Below are 23,939 nucleotides of genomic sequence, written 5' to 3'. Positions count from 1 at the left end.
AATCAACTAAAAAAAAAAGAAGGCAAAGTAAAGAAAAAGGCGCCATGAGGGAGGGAGGAGGGAGGGAGGGAGGGACCGGGGCGGGCGCGGGGCAGCCGTGCGGGGACGCCGCCACCACGCGAGGCCGCGGCCGGCGGGGTCTCGACACAGGGCCCTTGGGTGCGGGGCGGGGCGGAGCGGCGGGCCGAGGCGGGCCCGGGAGGCGGCGACAGCGGCTCCCGGCGGCGGCAGCGGCGGCCGGGGCACTGCGGTGCCGGCGCGGCGGCCGCACCGGGCGGGGGGCGGGCACTGCACCTTCCCCGCCGCAGCGCGGCACCGCCTCCCGCCCGCCCGCCACACCCCCCCCCCCCGGCGGCGCGGCACCCGCTGTCCAGCCGCCCGGCTCTGCCTGCACCGCCCCGCCATGGAGCAGGGGCCGGCTGCGGGGCCCGCTGCCGCCGCCGCCACCGGCACCGGGGGTCTGCTCCTGCCGCTGAGCGAGAGCGAGCAGCAGCGCTACTCCGAGCTCTTCTCGCGGTGCTGCCCGCCCCCCGAGGCGGCCGCCGGGGGCAGCAGCGTGGGCGAGCTGTTCCGGGCGTCCCAGCTGCCCCCGGACACGCTGCACCAGGTGGGTCGGGGGGCGGCCGGCTCACCCCCAAGTTGCGGAGTGCGGGAGGAGTGGGGGCGGAGCGGGACCCACTTCCGCAGCCCTGTGGGGAGAGGGGCTGGCGCTGCCTCCGGCGGAAAGTTAGGGGCTGCGCGGCGGGCCGGTGCCCCGGCGCCCCTGCCGTGCCCCGCCTGCGGGGCCGGGGGGCCGGAACCGAGCGGTGGCTCCGTCTGCGGCGGCTGTGGCGGGCGCGGAGCAGAGCGCTGCCGGCGCCAGAGCGCCGCTGAAGCGGGGCTCGGCTTCTCGCCGCAGCGGCATGGACGGCGGTGCCGGGGGCTGCGGTGTGTCTGCGCTCTCTTCTCAGCCAAGCTGCTGGTGCTGCCGACATCCAGTAGCCGTGTTTCTTCTGCCTCCCAGGTGTTTGTGTGTTAGGGACAGGCGGTGTCCTGTTTGTTCGTGCTTTGACAGAGGGATGTGGTTCAGTGGTGGACTTGGTAGTGTTGTTAGGTTAAGGGTTGGACTCGATGATCTTCAAGGTCCTTTCCAACCTAAGCGGTTCTATGATTCCGTGGCTGGGCGCAGGGTTATGCGTAGCTCTTTGGCGTATGTATGCGGTCTCCCGGGTCGGATTGGTCATGTCATTAACTCCCTCGAAAGGGCCCGGAATGTCATACGGACAGTTGTGTTCGCAGCGCTGTAAAGGACACGATATGTTTAATTCCTGATTTTTTTTAAAGTGTTTTGGTGAAAAAACTCTGTAGGTAAAATGATGCTGTAGTGTTTATGCGTCTGTTCTTGAGAGCAAATACCTTTAAGGTAGGAAGTAAGAGGCTTTTGCACCATCAGAGTCCCCGAAGAGGTCCCCAACAGAGGCTACGAGGCAAAACCCTCCATAGTTTTGTAGAAGAGCTTGGTCAGGGTGTGAGAAGGCTTGTGCCGTCCAGTTTCCAGTGACAGGGAAGAGCTGGACTTGCGGTCTTTTCCACCTGTGGATTAGTAATTTGACTAATGCACTGTAGTTGCATAATGCTTCTGGCAGCAGATTAAACAGAGGTAGGGTAATCCTGTCTTTTTATTTTTATTTTCAAGATACAAGGAATTTTTTCCTTCGGTAGTCTTTATTTATCAAGCAGAAAAAGTCATGTTGAAATTGTGCTGAAGTATAGTTATATGTGGCTACTGCCTGAGAGTACTAAACTCCTCTACTGTCAGGTCATCTCGTAATGACTTATCTAAATCCATATTACACAGGTTATTCTGAATGAAAATGGTGATACGTCAAGGATATTTTTCCTCTCTTACTTGCGCTGTTTATCAGATGTGCAAAACAAAAATGCTACCGAGCACTGTAGTACTGCTTTGTTTTGAGCTAGACCGTGGCCTTGGTCTTGCAGGTGCATTGAATGGTGAAAGTAGAGAATTCATATAAATCTAGCACCAAAGGTAGATCTTTTGCAAAGAGGAAGAAGGCATTTAATTTCAAATAAGGCGTATTTAAGAAACTTGTGAAAGCCCTGTTAGTAAATTTGTGTGACTTTGGTATAAGTCACTTCATTTTACAAAGAAGTATGGAAAAACCCCTCTTTTTTTTGCTATGTAGTTCCTTACTGTATCATTTAAGTGAAATTTATTATCATATTATTATCATAGTCTGTTTTGGGGGTAATTTTGATTGTAATGTGTGACTTAAGCCTGGAAATGTTGGGATGTTTTTTAATGTTCTTGTTGTTTTTCACTATTTTAGATTATTTCCAGGTATATTTATGCTGTGAGGAGAATGTTACTGGGAAACAAGCCTGTAATTGGCTTCGGGAATATTCAGATAACAAGGCCTGTGGGATCTGGGGCTGTTTCTCTTCCTCCTTCCTGCCCTCCCCCTCTTGTTTATATGGCACTAATCACAGTGGCATTCTGCTCTACAGCTGGAGCGCCTGTCCTCAAAACCCACCGCTGTCAGGTATTCTTACTAGCATTTACCAGAACTTAAGAAAAAAATGAATTCACTTAATGCGTTAAAAATAAAAGTGGAGATGTGGATGTTCTGATAGGGAAAAACCCACAACATTGTTTGAGATATTTGCTGATATTTTGTCTTTTATTGTCCTCCAAAAATGCAATCTAATAGTTTCTGTTTAAAAACCCCTACTGTTCTAACAATTGTGGGAACAAGGCACAGAGGTTCATGGTGTATGTTTTCTGCTAGTACAGGGAACACCGATTTTAGGCAGAGGCAGCTTGTTTGGGTTAAGATGACGTGTTTTCTTTGAAATAGTTGTTGACCGTGAAAGTTTTCGTCCTTTTTAAAGTGCTTTTTAAAATCCCCACCTGTCACAATTAGTGCTTAGTATGCAGGCATCCCTACTGCCCCACTGAGAAATGGTCATACTGAGCTTTGCCGTGTCGGAAATGGGCAGATTTGGATTGGAGACTAGTCCTGGATTTCTACTAAGCAGAGCCTGCGCAGTCCAGAAGGTGCTTAACACCGTTCCCTGAGCTTTGTGTGGGCTGTAACAAGAGGCAGCTATGGACTGTTTTGTAAGTGATGTGCAATTTACAGATATTTATGCTCAGAGTATTCATTGAGGAGCTGTTTTACAGATCAGTACACTTCCAGAACTGGCGTTCAGTCCTGTGGCAAAGTCTTGAACCTGTGCTCTTGTCTTCAGGGATTTGTACTTGAGTAATAACTGTGATAAATCTTTGAGAAAGAAGGAGCCATTCCTTACAGAGTCTTTGACTGAGATTTCATGTTGATCAGAAAGATGCTCACAAGCATCACGGGAAATCTCCTTCCACCTTCCTTAACTGTCATGGCCGGGTTTGTGGTCTGGACGAAAATCATGTAGGTGCACCCAGGCTGGAGTACTGCTGTGGAATATGGCAATTCCTGTGGGAAAAGCAACAGTGTGTGCTCACAAAGAGCAGGCAGGCAAGGGGTTGGTTTGGTTTAAGGTTAGTTGGCAGGATCTAAAAGGTTATTTAGATGAAAAAGGCTAGGTAACAGGGAGCAGGTAGGGAACATGAGAGCATGTGCCAGGAGAGGAAATGCTGGAATAAATGGAAAAAATCCAAGAGCAGTGGGGTCAGAAGGAACAGATGGTGTGCACCCGAGGGTCCCGGGTCTTGCTAAGAATTAAGTGATTGAACACAGATTCATTAAACCCGGACTCATTAAAGCCAGCTATTCTGCTGGGCAATAGGGTACAGTAGAGGTTGTACCTATTTAACCTTCTTCAAAGAAGGGACTGAAGAATGAACTCGGCAAGAGTTATTTCAGTTCTGGAAAAATGGTTGAAGTTAGCACTAAAATTAAAAATGTCAGACACTTCACAGGATGGAGAAGGGCATGACAGGGACAGGACAGCGTGGTTTTTGTGGACTGTATAATAATACCTCCCCCGTGTACTGAAAGTCTTCAGCTAGCCGTATAGTGTGGTTAAAGGCAGAACCATTAAGATTTTTTTTTAGACTTGCACAAAGCCTGTGGCAGATCTTTCACCGGGGGCTTTTAAAGTAACTCTGTAAAATGTCTATAATCTCTTGCATGAAAGATCCATGCTAGGATTGGTTTTATTTTTATTTTTTACAATATTTATGTCAAAGGAGGAAGGAGCAGGCTAGTCACGCGCCATGTGGTTATGGAGACTGTCAGAAATAGAAGAAATTGAACAGCATCAGCTGGATTTATATTTACCCACGTTGGGCAAGTTGAAAATGGTGTTCCCTATGTTTTGTTCCTAATAAGGGGAAAAGCAACTGAATTTATGCAAACAAAAAGATTCCTGAAAAAATTTATGTTTTGAACTCACTGGGGCCATAGAAGTATCGCTGAATTGAAGGTGATCCCACAGCATACTTTGTTACAAAGATCAATGTCGGTAATGCTCCTTACGAGGGGAGAAGGTATGCTAGCAGTTGGGAGGAAGGGAGAGGTGACTGCATCTCGGGGCAGGAGGCACTGCTGGTGGCTGTCAGGAGAGAACAACGACAGGTTCTCCTGCCCACAGGGCAAACTCTCTGGGGTTTCTGGTCGTCTCCTTGGAGGAATTGGTTTCGTTATGCTCCCTGAGTGTACTGGGATGCCGATACCCCACACCAGCTGCTGTGCCACAGGTGTCAACAATGGCTGGTTTGCCTTGTCTCATTTTGGGTAATCAATTCGTGACCCCATTTTGAAGCTGACCGCCAGCGAGTACAGGACCTCAAAGTGCATTCGTTTTGGGTGCCAAGTACCAACGGGCTGATGTCTGCGTGGATTTCAGGTAAAATAGTGCTTTATAGAGTCATTGCCCGCTGATCAGCAAGGGAGAGGCACCTTGTGCTAGTTTTACTGTTTGTTGGTATTACTATGGTCTCTGAAGATTTTGTCTTAAGAAATTAGGAAGCAGGATTGGACTGAAGATTTACACTAAAACGCTTATCTCTTTTTATTAGTTTCTAACTTACTTGATTAATCCTCACTTGGTTGTCTGATGGTATCTTTAATTCCCAGTTTTATAAACCTTAATCTTATTTGTGGACTTGCACTATCAGCACAGAGATCCAGTTTTCTTAAGAAAACGCATTCTTGCCTCTGCAAACGAACACCCTGTGTTATTTTGAGCTCCGAGGATGACAAGTACTAATTGTATGATGCTGGAGCTACACAGACACTGCATTTTCTAGCTGGAACTCTCCTTCCAGCTCTGTGCGAATAGGGAACGCAGGCCAGCAGTCTTGCTTTTCTTCCACGGGCTTCGTGACTTAATTTGTGTTTATCGTGACTTGTCTCTATAGTTACAACCTACAGTTTAACTGTATTTTTGTGTTCAAAAAGCAGAAGTGCAAATAGATGAAAAAAAAATTGCTAAGTTGATACTTCTTTGGAAAAAGGCCAGTACTTTTTTTATTCCATAAGCATAAATTAGTACCTGTGTGATAGCTGGGGTGGGATTAACTGTCTGCCTCAAACAGGCAGAAAAGAATAAGAACTGTGGCAGTTAAAATAGGAACTTTTTGAGTGAGGAAAGTCTGTACTTATCGTTGCTTTATAAAAGATAAATTCCCTCTGTTGTGCCCCTTGACAGAATTTGGCATTTTACTAGTGCTAGAAATGTGATTTAGCTGACTGACTAACAGTAAGTCCATCAAAAAGTGATGTTAGGTTAGAGTACATGTGGAGAAATTACATCCTACTGATGTCTTTGAGTCAGGAAGAAACAAAAGGGGGTTACAGCTTCGTGTAAGTGGTACAGCAAGAAGAGGAAAGGAAAACTGACGTTTCATTATCAATACTTCTGGCCACAATCCCCCAAACTGTCATTGCCTTTCTAGAGTCACAAGCAAACTTGTGTTTGTGTAAGTAGGAACATGCAAAATCCAGATGTAAAAAACATAGTAGTATTATTTATAAAAAAAAATAAATTATGCCAAAGTAAAGGGTAAAACTTCACCTGAAGCAATCTTGATGATATATTCCACTAAAAAAAAAAAATGAGTTCCTAGTACATCTTTAAACTACTGTTTATCATTTAAACTATCATTTAGTAGTCACTGCTAACAAGATTAGTAGTTTTGAGTGCCTCAGTGTTGAGATATGCGGTAGATTTGTAGAAGCTATTCCTTCCCAAGTGCGTTTCAAATTACTTTGTAAAACCGGAGACTCCTAGACCTGCTTGTCACAGACATTCAGTGGGATGGCCAGAATTAGCCTGGTCAAGGCCTGCAGCCTTCAGTAATTAACCCTCATTCCAACCTAGTATTAATTAATTAGTTTATTTTCCAATAAAATAATGCTTTGCTGTGCCAGTGATTTAAAATAATTCTACAAGAGGGATGGAGGAAAAAGTTCCTTTGGGATGAAAATGAATAACTTTCTTCATGAGAGATTGCTGCAGTATGAAGTAGTGATGATGAAGAATGGTTTTTATTTAAATAAGTAGTTTTGTCATGGTACTTACATAAGTGGGTTCACCAAGCAGTTAAGTATAATCTCTTTTACTTGTACATGTATGTGTGGCAATATGCTGTCAGTATCATGATGTTTATATACAGATTGATTGATGTTGTCCACGGTCTGTTTTGCAAAAGACAGGTAATACACAGAATTCACCTACTCCAGTGGGGGAATCTAGCACAGGCACCCCCTGCAAAAGAGGATTGGTATAGACTCTAAACACATGAATTTAGCTGAGCTGAAAAATTTAGCCAAGATAGATTCATGAAAGATGGAACAAGCATTCCTGTGACAAGGAATCAGGATAAATAACTTATTTAAATTTAAAATATTATGAATTGAAAAATATAATATTTGTAAAGCAAGATTCTTTGATGTATTAGGATCTGAACATACCAACAGTATGGTAAAATAAAACATTAATGAGCAACATGTGCTAGTTCAACTTTTGAAGACAGTCAAACGGTTGAACAGCTGAGTTAGTGGATAATTGACTAGAAAAGGTTGTTGGAGTAGAAAACCAGCTGTGGACAAATAGTAATCGCTCTTCCTGAACAGAGGGAGTATTTTCTTTTTCCAGTGTATTCAGGAGCATTATTTGGTGACCACTGCATAGAATTGAGAACTCTATTGGGGAGTTTGTGGGTTTTCGGTTTTGTTTGTTGTTTTTTTTTTTGTTTCGTTTTGTTTTTTTTTTCTCACAGCAGTTTAGATACTATGATGAGGTGGAAGGATGTGCAGCGATGAGATCCATTCGCTTCGTCACGTGGTAGGACACAGTGACCAGAAATAATCAGCTAAATCACTAACTGCAAATTGTACTTAGTATATTTACCAAAGTATTTAAAAGATAAAACATGTTTTTATAAACTTCTGAATATTTGTATATATAAGAAATATGTGGTTTTTGTTTTCTAGCAGATGAAAATGGTCTGTGTATTTTTAAATGAATTCCAGTTCATCTAAATTTAACTTTGCATATATCACACATACCTACACAAGTAGATGTATCTCTTATTAAAAATGACAATGGAGTAAATTTCTTGCAAAATAAAAATTAACATATATATATATTAAGCTACATGGTTGCTTAAATATGTTTTAAAATGCTACTTGTTAGTAAAAACAGAAATGTTACCATATTTAAAAAAAAAAATCTTGATTTAATGATGACCAAATGATGAGACAGATCTTAATCTAGGAAAATAACTAGATAGTCGCGATACAAACCAAAAATTAAATTAGTGTCTTATCTCTTCAGACTTAAATAATTTTTAAAATAACTTATTTCTCCCACGGATTGCCTTGCAAACATTAAGGTTAAGAGGCTTCGTGCTGCCAGTTGTTTCAGACTGGGTGGTATGTTTGAAGAGGAGTGCTGAAGAAGCTGTCTCTGACAAGTGTCTGCCCAGCACGTTGTCACACCATGCAGAGCACGCCTGTGGTGTGTGGCAGGCTCTCTCCAGTTGGACTAGGCCTGCTTAAAACTAACTAAAAGGTTACACGCTGCCTGTGAAATTGATGTTGTTCCTAGATGAGTCGTTCGGTGGCCTTCCTAATGAACGTAAGTTACTGAGCAGAGCTACAGAAGTGCATCGCTTATAGCAGCATGATTAGCAAACAGCCAATGTGGCTTCACTAAGGGCAAATCGTGCCTGACAAATTTGGTGGCCTTCTACGATGGGGTTACAGCGTTGGTGGATAAGGGAAGAGCAACTGATGTCATATACCTGGACTTGGTGCAAAGCATTTGACACTGTCCTGCACAACATCGTTGCCTCTAAACTGGGGAGACATGGATTTGACGGATGGACCACTCAGTGGATAAAGAATTGGCTGGATGGTCGCACTCAAAGAGTTACGGTCAACGGCTCGATGTCCAAGTGGACACCAGTGACGAGTGGCGTTCCTCAGGGCTCGATATTGGGACCAGTCCTGTTTAACATCTTTGTCGGCGACATGGACAGTGGGATTGAGTGCGCCCTCAGCAAGTTTGCTGACGACACCAAGCTGTGTTGTGTGGTCGACACGCTGGAGGGAAGGGATGCCATCCAGAGGGACCTTGACAGGCTTGAGAGCTGGGCCCGTGCAAACCGCATGAAGTTCAACAAGGCCAAGTGCAAGGTCCTGCACATGGGTTGTGGCAATCATCTCAGGCACAAATACAGGCTGGGAGGAGAATGGATTGAGAGCAGCCCTGAGGAGGACTTGGGGGTGATGGTTGATGAGAAGCTCAACATGAACCGTCAGTGTGCGCTTGCAGCCCAGAAGGCCAACGATATCCTGGGCTGCATCAAAAGCAGCATGGCCAGCAGGTCGAGGGAGGTGATTCTCCCCCTCTACTCTGCTCTCATGAGACTCCACCTGGAGGACTGCATCCAGCTCTGGGGGCCCCAACATAAGGACATGGAGCTGTTGGAGCAAGTCCAGAGGAGGGCCACGAAGATGATCAGAGGGCTGGAACACCTCTCCTATGAAGAGAGGCTCAGAGAGTTGGGGTTGTTCAGCCTGGAGAAGAGAAGGCTCCGGGGAGACCTTCTAGCATCCTTCCAGTACCTGAAGGGGGCCTACAGGAAAGCTGGAGAGGGACTTTTTACAAGGGCATGTAGTGATAGGAAGAGGGGAATGGTTTTAAACTGAAAGAGGGTAGATTTAGATTAGTTATTAGGAAGAAATTCTTTCCTGTGAGGGTGGTGAGACACTGGAACAGGTTGCCCAGAGAAGTTGTGGATGCCCCCTCCCTGGCAGTGTTTAAGGCCAGGCTGGGTGGGGCTTTGAGCAACGTGGTCTAGTGGAAGGTGTCCCTGCCCATGGGAGGGGGGTTGGAACTAGGTGATCTTTAAGGTCCCTTCCAACCCAAACCATTCTATGATTCTATTAAATGTCTTTAAAAATAAAAAAGGATCTGGAGAAATTTTAGGTAGCCTGACTACCAAAGCACATCTTCGGTGTTTATTCTGCTTCTTTATTTTTGATCTCTGTGGGTTTTTTTCTGCCCTGAGCAGTCTTCCCCCATCCAAAAAAGCTGCAAATGGGTCTTCTAGTATCTTACCCTTGCACCTGCATAGTCCTGCAATCTGAACGTAGGCTTCAGTTGGTCCTCTTCTCTGATAGGAGGTGGTGGGGAGCTACTCCTTAGAGCAGGGCCATACTTGAAACGCTGGATTCAGACCTCGTAATTCCCACTGGCTTGGTGGCACTGAAACTTTAGAGTCAACTAATGGGAAACACTTGGCTGAGCTTGAATTTAAGCTGTCTGAACATGGCCCAAGGTGTCTGCTTGCTCACTACGGTATGAGTCATGAAGCTGAATTGTACTTTCAATAGCAAATGTCTGTAGCTTTATTATTGTTATTATTATAAATTTCAAGTGTGTTTTGGCATGAGCCTTTCAAATTAATTTACTTTTTGTTTAATCCTTTCTTCTTCTTGAAGTCTGTCTTTCCACACCAAGAAACATTAGATCAGCTCTGGCATAGGTAAAATCTCACATTTCATGCATTATTTACTTCTGGCATAATTTACAGAATGATGTCCTATGGAAGCCAAGATGATGGTCTTTCAGAATAATACAATGTGTCGAATCATTTGCAAAACAGGATGAGAGCTATGGGCTAACAAATGCAGTCAGAATTATTTTGTTACCAACAGTAACAGCAGTGGAGCAGTAAAAGGTGAAGTACTTGGAGGTTTCAAATGCCAAAAATAAAAATAAATGGGGAGGGTGAATTATGAATTTATTAAATATTTTTTCTTTCCCTCCTCTTTGAATAATTGCAGCCTTTATAAGAATATCTTTATGTTTCAATAGACACAGGCCACCTTTCCTTTACTATGTACAGATAGAAGTGCAAATACAAGTCATGATATTAAATGTGCTATAAAATGCTGGCTTATTCTGCATGGACACTGGAGATGATGTCGTCTTTGACTCTGTCTGATGTTCCTGCTTTGAAGTCCTGTGCTCTTTAGCCGAATTGAGGACGAATGCTTGGTTTAGACGCAAACAAGGAGGTCCTCATGGCTGAATGACTCATTTCAACATGTCAGGTGCAAGCATGTGAGGTGAAATGGTGATAATTTTAGGGTTTTGTTTAGTGATGTGAAAGAGAAAACATTTAAGCTGCTTTTCCAAGTGATGAGTTGATTCAAACTAGAAGTAAATCGGGTATAAGATCAAGGAAGGGCAGGAAGTGTCCTCTACACACACCATATGCAATGGAGTTAGCTACAACGTTATGCCTTCAGTTAAGTCATCTTTTGACAAATCTTCAGTCTTATAAAAGTAGTCCATAACTCTCAACTAAAGAAGGATTTTAATTTGTGATATTGATTAAGATAACTTCACAACCGTAGAGGATAATGTTTTGGGTGCTTGCTGCATTGCCTTTAAAAGGCCTTGATGTAGTTGTCAGTGCTAGGAAAATGAACTCAGGAAACATGCCAAATGTGATAAAATAGGATGGGTACAAGGAGTGTCAAGGTTTTTTTGGGGTAGCCAGTCTAGAAAATCGCATCACAGTAACTACTGAAGAAAGAAGCTCATTTTAGAAAAAAAAATTATTTTGATGAAATGGTAGATAAGTCTGTAAGAGACTTCCGTTTGTGGCAAAAACGCATCTTATGTCACAGAGTCTCAGTTTTCTTCTGTATTAGTAGGGTCTTCAACGCGGAACAAAACTCAGAATTACATTTTTGTGGGAAATGACAGAATTTCTTCTGGTCTTCTAGGGAAAAGTTAACTATGAGAAATATTTGCAAGAGAAATTGCTTTGGAAATGTTTAAAAACCTGTAGTTTATTGAACTGAATCAAAACACTTTGTTTTGAACTGCTTAGGTATTAAAGCACTGTGGCATCTTAAATACATAAATTTTGGGAAAGAGGTTGTTCATGTACATCATCCCTTGTTCCTTTCCGTTCATTAGACTAATTCTGCCGTTACACATAGCAGTGATAGTGGCCAGGCAGCTCATTCAGAAGAGCGACTGTGGTGCCTCAGAAATGTCATCTGCTGAGGAACCACAAGGGTGTGAAACATCAAAACTACAGCTTCCAGGAGACTCTATAGTACCTTTCTACTAAGGCAACATGGAACAAAATATTTAATTTCCTGGCAAAAATTTGAAAGGCTTATTGGAATCTTGAGTGTGTTTTTTCAGGAAGAAACTCAAGATTTTTCAGTATTTTCAATTAGTCTAGTTTAAGATGACTAGATCTGGTGGCTGCCATTTAGTTGGGGAGGATTTGTCAGGGTTTCCGTGTGTGGTGTACATCACTTCTTGGATATTAACCCCTGTGATTTTTAGCAACTTGGAGTACTTTATGCCGCTGCTTTCAGAATGAGGATTGGGAGACACCAAGTGTCAGATCTGCCATGCAGAGTTGTCCATAATTGATTCTCATTCTGAGAATTGCGAAGCAAATGTTTAAATCTCTGAAGAATGAGTTTTTCTATCATTGTTGGAAGTTGTGTAAGACCTAGATAATTGTAGATGCTAGAAATGTTCTCCTATTTAGCTATATGGACATGTCCCGTATATCCTTGGCTGTCTGTTCTTCTATTTTGTAAACTCTGAATTCAGTATGAATGGTAAAAAAGGGTCCTGAAAATTTTCCTTTGGACCCAAAATACAGTAATTCCCTTGTTAAACAGAGTAAGAGGAAGAAACTGAATACAAGGCTATTCCAAAGTGATAATACGTTTCTGTAGGTCATTGTGGGCTGACTTCTAGTTACTGGCTGAGTTCCTTTCCGGGTTTGGTAATTGCGACGTTCATGTGTCCCAGAAGCTTTTTGTGCTTCTGGTACTTGCATGGGATCCCTTATGGTTCTGGTAGGAAGCATAAAGAACAGATAGGCTAAAACTCGTCTTATGTTCTTAGAATGGGAAATAAGTGGAGACCTTACCTGAGGATGAGCGAACTGGAAGGTAGTAGAAGCAGGACAGCAGTGAATCTCATTACAAGCAGTGGTTGTGAAAGAGATTGGAGAAGAAGGTTGAAAGAGTCATCCAGGTGGCCAGTGTGTATATTGGGGGATATCTGGTTTGGGAGAAGATCAGAAAGCGAAAATAAACAAATCCCAATTTGTTAGCTGTTGTTCTCTGTTGTTGAGTAATAAAAGGCAGGAACCAGGAAGCTGCTTGTTTCTGGTTTTTATTAGATGCTTTAGATACCATGGTGATGAACAGGTTATAAATATAAATGTCTGCTGCAGATAGAAGGTGATACAGGCTAGGACCTGGTAACCTTTAAAAAGGAATGACGTAAGGTTTACAATTACGCTGATGTCTGAAGCTTCCTACAGAGTCCTTGAGTAGTCTCATGAAAAGCTTGTCAATAGCAAAAAAAAAAATATCCCCAAAACAAATAAACCACCCCCAAAACCTCCCCGAAACAACAACAACAACAAAATTACAGAGCCAAAATCTTACCCATTTTTTAGGTCGAGTTTCCCATGAGATGCCACCAAAGGTAGAAATGAAGAGAGCCTCAGCTTTCCATTTTCTACACCTGGTATGTGATGGAGCTGTACCACTGTTACAAATAGGATGCTTGGGGTTTTTTCTACTTGTATTGTAAACTGCTGCTGTCATCACTTAACTGTGGACTTTTTCAAAAACAGCACTAAATTCTTATTCTGGAGATATAGTATACTTATAAAATAGTACAGCTGTGAAGTCATGCCTGTCAAAACATGTTTTGAGTGCTGTGAGAGGAAGGAACCAGGATGGAGGCCCTGCGTGTGATGATGTTACAGCACCTGGTACCTCACAGCGTGACAGATCCTGGGGTCACCAGCCAGAGCAAATACTGTTTCAGAACAAGAAAGAGCAGCACTGGGCAGTGCTGATGTCAGCAGGAAAATAATTCTTAATGTTATTTACATCGAGTTATAGGTCCCTTATTTTCCTTCTCTCTCCCCGCCTCCCCAGCTGTACTACAGTAATTATATCTTTTATTTGATCTAATCTAAATCAGGACAGTCCTTGAGGAGGATATTCTCCAGAGGAATATTTTTCCTTAGGAAATACTCATTAGCTGTTTTTAGGCTGCATTACTTACCATGCATATATTTGATTGCAGGGGAAGTGTGCATGAGGTAAAGCTTTAAGTTAAGTCTAGCAAGACACTTTATTTTAGTATAACTGCTGAATTTAAGCCCTGCAACAAAATAGGGAACTCTGGAATTGGAGTGAAGGTCTTCTGTTCAGATACTGAAGGACAGGTCTTAAAGTAAGTATCTCTGAGTAGGGGAAACATTCAAGAGGGCAAAAATTGAGGGTAAGTTTGTGAATCCTTTTTTTTTTTTGTTCTTTTTTTCCCGCTTTATAGTTTAAATTATTTGTCAATATCTAAGTGCAAATATTAGTAACAACAAAATTAATACTGAGGCAGGTGGAGCAATACTTGGATCGTCCTTTTAGTAACATGGTCACTCAGGGTAAGTTCAGTTTCAAAATATGAGTGTTTGACACTTCAATGAAGAGAAAGAGAACCAACGTGTCAGGGGCCGTAGATGTGGAATACATTTAATGAACTGGATGAATAGTGCTGTCTAGTTTTCCATGTTCCTGATTCCCTTCCATATGGAGAATTCTGATGATATATTGTGCCTTAAATAGATAGTTGCAGGACTGTCCTATGGTCAAATTGGCTTTTGCCCAGAACAGCATTTCTGCAGTTTCCACAGCACTGTCTAGTTGAGTGGCATGGTTTGTATGTGACTCTACAGAGCACAGAGAAGAACTTTGCTTGGAGCAGTGAAATTATTTAGGCCAACTCTAAATACTTGAAATTTTGCTTTGCTTCCTGATGGCTATTGCAAGATAACATGTCTTGCAAGCAACATTGTAGAGCAATTTTCGTTTGTAGAAGAGCATTAAGCCATTTCAAAACCAATTCACCATTGCTGTAAGATGGCCAGGGCTATAGTTTCATAATGAAGGAGTGTAGTGGAGTTGTGTAGTTCCAAGGAACAGTGGGTTTGAATCATAAGCTAATACTTATTGCCATAGTGAACCACTTCCCAAACTTAATGCTTAAAAAATTTTAACCTAAGATGACTTTTCAGTCCCGTGAAATATAAAATGTTTCTTTTGCTTTGCTGCTGCTGTTTCTATTCTGTTCTAAGTTTGCCTGTCCATGCTTTTAATACCTGGTTATGATATGTTTCACTCTCTGAGTTAGCCTTTTTTTGTGGTCCGTCTGGGAGAACTGCTACAAGTGGAATGCTAGAAGTACTCATTTGCAATAGGAATGCTCATTTTACTCCTTGGCAGCAGTAGCTCGTTTATTACTAACGTTGAAAGCAGAATATGAAAGCATCCTTGTGTGAACACCCATCAGTCTCATTAACCATTAAATGGTCAAATGGCTGCAGACACGTTTGAGTTTCTGAATGTGTAACGTATGCTACAGGGAAAGCATCCTTCCTCTGGTTCCCCATTAGGGGCTTGCTTAATGCGTCACCCTGCTCTTTATGCAACACAAGGTTTCATCTCCTGCTGGGAATGACCTATGAACTAATGGTCTTTTTGTTATCATTATATGGCTAACCACGAGCTTATATTCCTGAAAGGTCTTGCCATTTCCTACATGGCTGTGTGGTTTCAGCTCAAAAATGAGCACAAAAATGAGATGGTCTCCTTTATTACTGCTTATTCCACTTCATCTTTCTTAATGTAATCTAGTATTTGCCAATTTCCCATGTGACAGGTTGGGGTTTTTTTGGCCTGGTTTTCAAAAGAAATGAGGCTTGTGCAATGATGCTGTTAATTCAGCCCAGTAATAACTTCTGAATTTGTTAACTATTTCAACAAAATTTCAAGAAAATTTAGAGACTTTGAAGAATTCCTAAGAGTTATGTGAAAGACCTAAGTCATTTGGTAAAAGAAAACCCTATTAATTTTCCTGCTGAGGGAAAGGTCCCAGAGTGAACTCAGCCCATGTTAAACATTAAAGAATCTGTATAGGAATGTCACCTCAAGAACAAGGGTCCAGACAGAATTGGGATTTGTTGGTTCTGTTGCTGAAAGGCAGCTTCTTACTAGAACCGATGTAGTTACTAAACGGTGGTGTAGGCACGAGATAAAAGATGGTGGTAGAACAGCATCTTAAAGTTACTGTCATAGTGAGTGGGGAGGAGGAAAAGGAGAAGGCGAGTCTCTCCGTATCTGCTCTGTGTTGCTATTTTTGTGCTCCTCTTTGCCCCCCTCTGTCTCTTCCCACGCAGCTCCACCTGCACTGCTCTTTGTTCCCCTTGGTTCCAGCTGGCCAGTTCCACCAGCCAAGAGAGCTGCTGGTTCAGCACTTCTCTGCATCTGCCAGGAAATAAATAAATAGTGGGAAGAGAAACGGAAGGGATGTGCTCTTGCTCTTTTTGTCAGCCTTACTTAGGGCTTTTTTTTTTAATTCTACATCTTGCAAAAATGTACTACTGTGAGAAAATTTCCTTGAAACTAGAGCTGAATGCTATTGCCTCCTTGGTTTCCTTAGTTTTCTGGCATTAAGAAAAAACGCAAGTGCTTCGACATTGATGTGTTGGAGATGCATTCTCATTTATACAGCTATTAAATATGCCATTGCCATTGAGAGGTTTAATGTAGTCTCCTAAGGGCTTGCCAGGCATTGTGTCTTGTTTGCACGCACCCCTTGCTCATGCAGTGCTTTGCAAGGTGTCCTGCACCCGTGTACCTGCAGGTAGCTGCAGCCCAAATCTGATCGCTGCGGAGCTTTGGGAGCTGTTTGACTCTCTGCCCTACAAATTCTTTCTAACTCCCTGGGAAGCTGAAGACGATGTGCCGGCACTGTTTTTGCTCCTTTTGTGCCCATACTTTCTCCTAGTGTTTCCAGCCTTTGTGGCTGCCATCTGCCCAGGAGCTAGAAAGAACATACCCATTCTTTTTTTTTTTTTTTTTTTAATTGTACTTAGGCTCAAGTTCCCTGTCACCCCAAGTGATGTCTCATGTTATTTTGGCGATTCAGATGAATGGGTGGATTACACTTGGCACAACAAGCAGGTGAGCCCCTCATGGATAACGTGCCAGCTCAGCATGTCACAATTGATAGCTACTTCTAAATTAAATACCCAACTTCATTGCCATGTGCTCATTTCTCATTTGCTTGTGAAAGGAGGCATTAATTTCTTCAGCCAGTCTAGATCATTTGGCATCGGTTTCCCTTCAGGAAGTTTCGTTGCTTGTGGTGCAGGAGCTGCCCTCGTTGCAGTGGCACACAGGAGAGGCTGCCTGGCTGGTTCTCCTTTGCAGCGAGGTTATGTCTTAACACAAAATGCTTCTATTGCCGTGGTTATAGGTCATTATCTCTGTATCTATTCCATTCTTAATTAAGAGGATCATGTCACCTTTTGAAAGTATTTACAGGTTTTTGTTTATGCATATTTATCTTTATAAAATTCAGTGGTTTTTTATTATGAGTAAAAATGAACAGCAGACTTTCCTTAACTTCTTGCTATGTCTCTGCTCTGTTTTTTCTCCACTTGAAAGGAAAATTTGCCTATTTTCAAACTTTCATTACAGAAATGTTTGCAGGGAGATACTTGTACAAAAACTGCACAACTGTTTCCAGTGGAATTTAAAAATAACAAACACCACCATTCATCTCATTGCAGAAGCATTTCTGCTGATGCTAGATCTTGGAAAAAATTATTCAGCAATATCTAATTATGAGCCAAACTTTACTTAACCATGTACCTTTTGACTTTGTAAATGTGTTTGAAGTCTCAAGCTACACAAAATGTTTGTGACGTGGTTTGTTTGAAAGACTTATTTGGAACGCAAAATAATTTTTGAAACGGTATATTATTGTTAACATTCTTAACTAGGGTTTTAAGGTATATTACTCAATATATATGCTTTTGCTTAAGATTAACATGTTTTAAAATTTATGAAAATTGGCAGTAATGTGTTAGTCAAAGACACTATAAGATACATGTTGTCGGTCTCTGTGAAATCCTGTATGCTTGTGTTTAACAAGCTGGCCCAGTCTAGAGTGAACTTCTTGCGTGTTCTGAAAACAGCAGAGCTGAGCTTCTGCTGAGAAGCAGGGTGCAAGCAGTGGGCCATATGCACCTTCACCCAAGTCAGCTAGGTCTGAACACTTCTCTTGCTCTTTACTTTGTTACTGACTCTGCTACTTTTAGAGCAAGAAACAGGTGAGGAGGAGCACAGTCTGGAGTGTCATGGATCCCTTTAATATACAAAAGGAAGAGGTTTTTGATCATTGGTAAGAGAGGCTGCACAGTGAGACAGGACTTTGGTTGTCATTCAAGCAGGCACAAACTGAAACACGGGAAGTTCCATTCTGAATATGAGGAAAACTACTTTGAGGGTGACAGAGCACTGGAACAGGCTGCCCAGGGTAGGTTGTGGAGTCTCCTTCTCTGGAGATATTCAGAACCCGCCTGGACATGACCCTGTGCAATATGCTCTAGGGGAACCCTGCTTTGGCGGGGGGTTGGACTAGATGATCTCCAGAGGTCCCTTCCAACTCCAAACCGTTCTGTGATTCTGTGATTTTTGCTTTTTCGAGGTGTAACAGGTGATAAAAGAAAAGGATAATCAGCAAAAGCATGTCTGAGGTTTTTGTAGATGTTAGATGCCACTCAAAATTAACGATGTTTCTGTAGGTTTTTCATGAAACAGCAGCTGAGGTAGGGACCAGTGGACGACGGTCTTGCCTTACAGTACTCAGGACTCTGTCCTAAGAAGTCACCACTGATGTGCCATCCCTTCCTCGCTCCTGGCCTTGCACACTGCCTTTGTCGTAGGAGAAAGGCAAGTGGGAGCATGAGCACTGTATAGCACTTTTCTTGGGCCAGTGGCAGCATAAACATCAACTGGTTCAGAAACAACCCGTGCCCTGACCAGCTACCTGATGGCTGTGTCAGCATGGAGAAGGGGCTGAGCTGCATCAGCGATACTGGTCAGACCTGTGAAAATCAGAGGCTGGGAAAATGCATTTCTGTTGACACCCTCTGCCCTTCTTTCAAACCAAAGGACACCAAAACTAATGGGCTTTGAAAAGTGTTGGGGAGAGGGTTTGGTGCGGTGTGATCACGTCAGCCTCACCTTTATAGAAGGCTGGATTATCTACAGGCATGGAAAGGACCTCAGACTTATCCCTAGGCACCCTCTTCTGTCCACAGCAAAATCCCATTTTTGTGTTATTCTTGATCAATTTGTTAATCCCTGTGATAACTAACTTTTATAGGCAATGTGCTCTACTGCTGCCTTGATTTTTATATTTAAGAAGGTTGGTTTTAAGCCCTATGTTGTTCATGGCCTGTCTACAGAGATGTGAAGAACAGATTATTCCTCTCCCTTTTTAAGCCAACTGTTACCATGTCTCCTTTTAGTTTAATGTTGCAAACTGTTGTTTACATGTTTGGACATTTCTGCAGTGAGTCTTGGAAAAACGAAGTAGAGAAAATTTTTCTTCCAAGAAACCTGAAGTATCATTTGCTAATAAGATAGATAGGGTAACAAATGGTCTTAACAGACATAAGAATAGAAACCATACGGTGCATGATTCTTCAGAGAAGAGAGAATTTCACTGCAGCTTTCCTTTGGCTCCGAGCAGGGGAACTTGGGGAACTGCGGTGCTGGGGGAGGTCCTCCCTATGGACAGGGCTGTGCCTCCCCGTCATGGGTCTGCTGTGTGCCTGGATGGCACCGCTGACCAGAACCTCTGAGACGCTGAAATGCGCCTACCGACTGCAGGTTCTTTACTGTCCATCAGTGAATTGTGTCCATGGTTGTTGCCTGCCCTGAGGCCATTCCCTTGCCCCACAGGGCTAATCCGTAAAGAATTAATGAAGATTTTGTGCTCATAAAACATCTTAGTTTCGACCAAGGCCAGGCTTGAAGTTAAAGTTCCTACAGATGCATTGAAATGGTGAGATGTATATTGCGTGATGTGTTTGTCAGTGTTTTTTTTTTTTCTTTCCTTTAAATTCTAGTTTTAAAAACACAGTCCTACTGCGAGTCGCTTCTTCTTGTGGTCATGTATGCTCCTTGCCCCGAAACCAACCTTGTTTGTGGACCAGAAAAGAAGGCCTCTTAGCAGAGGCCAGTTTTCAAAGGGCCCTCATTGAAAATATTGGCACTACTCTGTAAAAAAAAAAAACAACCCACAAGAACCCAAAAAGCTAGCCGTCTCTAAGGGAATGAGTTCATAGTAAACGTCTTGTTGAGTTGGAAATGTTCTTATTCATTCCTTGAAAAATGAGCCGTATACGGAGCTCATGGGGGCAAGATAAGTTGGATGCTTGCCATCTTCCATGTCTGTCAAGACTTACAGAAGACCAGCAATTACCATGAAAACAATTTCATTACAGAATGCTTAATAAGGAGACTTGGAAAAAATGTTAAACTCCTAAATTGTTTGGTTTGTTACCTTCCATTCTGCTCCTCTGGGACTTTTATTCTCAAAGTTTCATTCTATGCCAACTTGTCTAATGTGTTGGGTTTTTATACCTCTCATCTGTGGGCCATGTTGTAGGTTTGGACCTAAATGGACTGTAAATATCTTGCACAGGAGTCCAAGTCGAATCCTTTCCAAAGTTTTTGTAGAAAATCAATTTCCTGTGAGGAGTGTCAAGATTTTTAAGGTTAATACTCCATGGAAGTTGACCTCCAGCTTTTTTAGCAAGCTGGAAAAAAAAAATCTGGTATTCTTATGCATATACAAAATTAAATTTGTACTCTTCGTGTGCAATAAGTGCAATTAAGTACCTCGTGAAAATTTCTTATTTAAAAGGACAAAAGGTTTGTATTCTTTCAGTTTGATTTAATTCCTTTTGACACAGAAGCATGGAGCCAAAGATTTTCAGGTGTTGTGAGAATTATTATTATGAAAACAGTTCTGAGGGATTTAAAAGCAATTGAGAGCCTAGGGTATGGTGCTCAAATATTGTGACATTAAAAGAAAGGTACAGAATACAAATATATTCCATTATAAACTGTAGTTTAATTGGATCATTTTTGTATGTCTTGTTCATTGTGAACAAAAGATTTTCTGTATTTGTGAATCTGGAAGAATGCAATGAACAGGTAAACCAATAGGTTTCTTAAAAGGGCATGGCTATTTCAAGATATCAGAGTTATTTTTCTGAAAAAAACGTTTTTTAAATTGTTGTTCCCAAGCTGTTCATATTATTTTTATGGTATTTTGCATGCTTTTACTATTTACTGGAACATTTGCAATTGTCACAATTTTTCATGATTGCTTGCACAGGAAGATACAAATAAACAGTAGTTTATATATTTCTCACTGTTTACTTGAGAGAAGAAGCACAGTTTGTCTTCATTTGACAGAACTAAAAATTATCATGGTTTTGTGTGTAGCTCAAGAAGATCCGCTGAATCCACGTGCATGCAGTTCTTCAAAGCTATATTTTATGTGTCAGTAGTAAATACCTCTCTTTGTGCTAGTAAGGTACGTACAGGGCAGAGGTTCAGATTTATTTGAATTCACATCAATCCCAAGCATAGTTTTGAAATTGTAGTGAGTTTATTCTTTCTTGTACCTGCCATACATGTTGAGAAAAGACTTTTTTTTTTTTCAAATATTTTAAGTAATTTGTACTGACCAAAAACTTTCAGGGAACTGGAATCTTTACATTTTTTTACTGTATAATGTTGTATTTAATTTCTTTTTCCTAGTTAGAGCAGGCAAGTTGTTTTAATTCAGAACCTTGATGTAGCATTTTCTATAAAATCTGAGAGTCTTTCAGATAGAAGTTGTTATATGTGTACACTGGTTTGTTTTCAGAAGAAAAAGTGTTCGTGGGATAGTGTTCAGCTTTTTTCTGCTCAAAACAATTGTTTCTAGAGGCTGAAAATGCTTTGTACATGTATTATAAAACAATTTGCTTAGAAAGTTGGTGTGGCTAAGAAGTTGGGGGAGGAAGAAAGGCAAAACTCCCGTTTGCCGCTTGTCAGCGGTGAGCCCGCAGCTGTGGTGAGGGAGCAGGTCACTGATGGAGGTACTTCCTTGGTTACATGGTGGATGCTCAAACAGGAATGCAAGATGTAAAACTGGCATTTCTCCTTTGCCCTATACAAGCCCCAGCAACTTGTAAGGCAAAAAAAAAACCCAAACCCCAAAAAACCCCCACCGGTGTCTTACCTCAGCTCTTCTTCCCCTCTTTCCTCCCCTCAGCCTACCACCAAAACCAGTGATGAAATGTGATCTAAATTGATTTTAAGTATTCCACACATGTGGAAAAAAAAACACTCCCACTTTTTGACTGAAGACCTAGTTTCACACAACAAAATAAAACTAAGTCACAGTTTAAAGATTTCAAGTGAAGAAATGCAGCAATAATGTTTTTTCTGTTTTATTTAAATATTTTTCTGTTATATTTAAACTTGCTTTCTGTAAGCTGTCAATAACAAGAGCATCTGAAAGTTAACTTCCTACTGTGAAATAAAACTCGAGACATCCCAAGTTGTTGGCATTTTCTGTGGCAACACTCTTGCCGGGCAGCAGCAGGTAGGTAGAGCAATGTTTGTTAGGTGGGACCGGAGCGAAAGAGAGCATCACAAGTAGGGCTTTTCCTTGTTATCTGGCTGCTCATGCTTAACAAAGTGGTTGCTGTAAGTCTACTAAGCCAACAGATTCCTGTGCAAAAGCACTGAGGGAATTAAAAGCTTAAGCAGTTCCTGCGCTCTCAGGAGTTTAAATGGTTTAGGCAAGGAAAATAGGGGAAAGAGTATGTATTTAAGTACTAATGCTTTTGCTTGTTCTCAGGCTCCAAACTAACAAAGCAGTTAAGAAACTTCAGGTTTTCAGCCCGTGAGCTTCCCTAGTGAATTCACATGGGGCTGTCTAATGTGAATCTTAGAGATCTTTTGAATTGTACAGCTCTTGTAGAAGAATTTCTAACTCAGTCATACAAAGAGTATGTGGTTACTAAAATATAAAATTATTAAAAGTCTTCTGTGGTTTTACTCTTTTTAAAGCTGCTGCACTTTGGCTCCCTTTTGTGAATGTCTTGTAGGGTTTAATTGCATGATAAACTATTCGCTCTGCAGGACTCCTGTTCCATTTAGTGCAGAAATTGTACAAAGTATAAGGCAGAGGGTTAGGAGAAGGAAAAGAGGCTGCTGCCTTTAAGACATGAATTGGCATGCAGCACAAACTTCGGTTTTGGTATCCAGCTTTCATTTCCTTTAAGTAATAATTCGCTTAAAGACTTCTGCCTAAATATAAAACTTGCTCATGTTAAAGAATAAGAAAGAAAATAAAGCAATTGAAAGGAAAAATGATTGCTAAATAGTTCATTCACTGTCCTGGTACACGGGCTTAATTTTCAATTCTGAAGCAAAGTAATGCTAAAATTGAGCAGATATTTAGAAAAGCTGCTTGTGACAAGCTTTTACAAATCCCTTTTATTCTAATATGTAGTAATGTGTACAGATGTCTTTTTGTTTTTCTAGATTAACTCCAGAAAGTCCTGTGAAAGTGTCATAAAAGCCTCACAGCTATTTTTAAATACCTTGCCTGCTGTGATGGTTTGTCCTAATAATGGAGGTATATTAAAATAAGCATGTTATTAGTTGTTGCATTAAAACCAGAGAAATGACAAACTGTGAATAATTTAGCATTTCAAATATGTCATGAGCTCCTCTTGCACACACCACTGTGCTGAGAGCTTGCGAAGGTGTTCTGGTGGCAGCCACAGGTGGAACTGGTACACGGCCACTCTTTCTCACAGCATCCCACTCTTTCCCAGTGCATCTCTGCTGAGCTCCTTTTCCTTGAACGATGAACCAACGCAAAATAATTGCTTAATATAGCCATTATTAGAGCAGATTGTAAATACTGAGTATGCAGCACAACAGGCTTTGTGAAGAGACGCACAGAACTGTCTTCCTAAGGCAAATGCAGATTTATCGCCTTGTTTTCAGATATTATCCAAACATGGGTGATGCTTGGGTTGTGAATTGTCCCGTTTGATTGCAGGAGGATTTCTTGCAGGCTTAAAGAAACGCGAGCTCGCGTACCTTGTGTGAAACGAGACCTGTATCACAAATAGCTGTGCTCGTATCCTTATAAAATGGGCCTAAGGAAATGAAAGGCAGAAATAGAAGCTTTCATTTGCTTAGTGCAAAAATGGCAAAATGTTACTTGTGAATGTGCAGGAGGAGGAAGCACAGACACAGGAATTATTTTTGAAACAGTTGTAGTATTTTATGTAGAAAACAGTGAAAATCTTTCTTAAAATCGGTGTGTGTGCAGTTTCTACTATTAGAAGAAAATTGCCAAGATTTTATTGGACATTTCCTTCTTGCTTTGCAGATAGTAGTATGTGTCTCCTGCAGTGATCATTAGTGCCTTTGGAGATCTGAAAATCAGTATACGATACCAGCCACAGGTCACTCTCAGTT

General features: G+C 41.8%; 1 protein-coding gene across 6 annotated transcripts in view; it reads left to right on the top strand.

Moving 5' to 3' along the window:
• The first annotated feature begins 400 nt into the window (after positions 1 to 400).
• Positions 401 to 23,939, top strand: part of REPS2 (RALBP1 associated Eps domain containing 2) — a 103,174-nt gene continuing 79,635 nt past the window's right edge. For all 6 annotated transcript variants that reach the window (XM_068425284.1, XM_068425280.1, XM_068425282.1 and 3 more), the window contains exon 1: positions 401 to 607. In XM_068425284.1, the coding sequence (XP_068281385.1) occupies positions 404 to 607 (204 nt within the window). In that variant the 5' untranslated portion in view covers positions 401 to 403. The remainder of the gene's footprint in view (positions 608 to 23,939) is intronic.

This window comes from Nyctibius grandis, chromosome 2 (assembly GCF_013368605.1).
Source record: "Nyctibius grandis isolate bNycGra1 chromosome 2, bNycGra1.pri, whole genome shotgun sequence".
Lineage (NCBI taxonomy): Eukaryota > Metazoa > Chordata > Aves > Nyctibiiformes > Nyctibiidae > Nyctibius > Nyctibius grandis.
Note: the sequence above shows the minus strand (reverse complement) of the source record. Positions and strands in the feature narration are given on the sequence as shown.